Raw genomic sequence first — 714 nt, 5'->3', positions numbered from 1 at the left:
GATGAGGCACCCTGTCAAAAGCCTTAGAGAAATCGGTATATATAGCGTCAATTTGGAATCCCTTTTGAAAGGTTTCCAAACAGTCCTCTGTAAAAGGAGCTAAATTGGTTAACGTAGATCTGCCCGGCACGAACCCATGTTGGTTGGGACATAATAAATGTTTAACAGCAAAGTAAATTTTATCTTTTACTATGGACTCAAACAGTTTTGAGACAGTGGTAAGCTTAGAAATCGGCCTATAATTCTCAATACAATTTTTGTTACCACTTTTAAGAATTGGCGTAATAAAAGTCAATTTCCAGTCATCGAGGAAAACTCCGGCAGATAGAGACATGTTAAAAATGTGCCTCAAAGGCGCAATTAGTGAAGGACAACTTTTAAATAAAATAACCGAGAGGCCGTCTACATCAGTGTTAGTGGATAGTTTAAGCTGGTTAATGCCATTAGCTACATCCTCGTCTGTCAACTTTAATTTCCCGAAGTTAATGGGAGTATCTAAATTTGACAAAAGAATAACAAACAAAAGAATAAAATCATTATCAGAATTACCTGAAATAAAGTTGGAAGAAAAAAAATCAACAAAAAGATTAACAGCTTCGGAGATGGAGTTGGCTGACACCCCGTTAAGCTGGACCGATGCAGGTATATTAGAGCAATTTTTCTTTGATTTAATATAACTCCAGAAGAACTTGGGATTAGATTTAATATTGCTTT

The 714-nt window shown here is 35.9% G+C and overlaps 1 protein-coding gene across 1 annotated transcript in view; it reads right to left on the bottom strand.

Annotated features, from left to right (window-relative positions):
- Nucleotides 1-10: 10 nt before the first annotated feature.
- The window catches only part of LOC108361542 (uncharacterized), a gene marked incomplete at its 3' end in the record, with an annotated part of 6543 nt that continues 5839 nt past the window's right edge, over nucleotides 11-714 (bottom strand). The window contains exon 2 of the mRNA XM_017614177.1: nucleotides 11-699. Within this exon, the coding sequence (XP_017469666.1) occupies nucleotides 11-699 (689 nt within the window). The remainder of the gene's footprint in view (nucleotides 700-714) is intronic.

This window comes from Rhagoletis zephyria, unplaced genomic scaffold (genome assembly GCF_001687245.7).
Source record: "Rhagoletis zephyria isolate East Lansing unplaced genomic scaffold, Rhagoletis_zephyria_1.1 Rzeph_scaffold_00787, whole genome shotgun sequence".
Taxonomy (NCBI): domain Eukaryota; kingdom Metazoa; phylum Arthropoda; class Insecta; order Diptera; family Tephritidae; genus Rhagoletis; species Rhagoletis zephyria.
The sequence above is the reverse complement of the archived record's forward strand: the minus strand, read 5'-3'. Positions and strand labels throughout refer to the sequence as shown.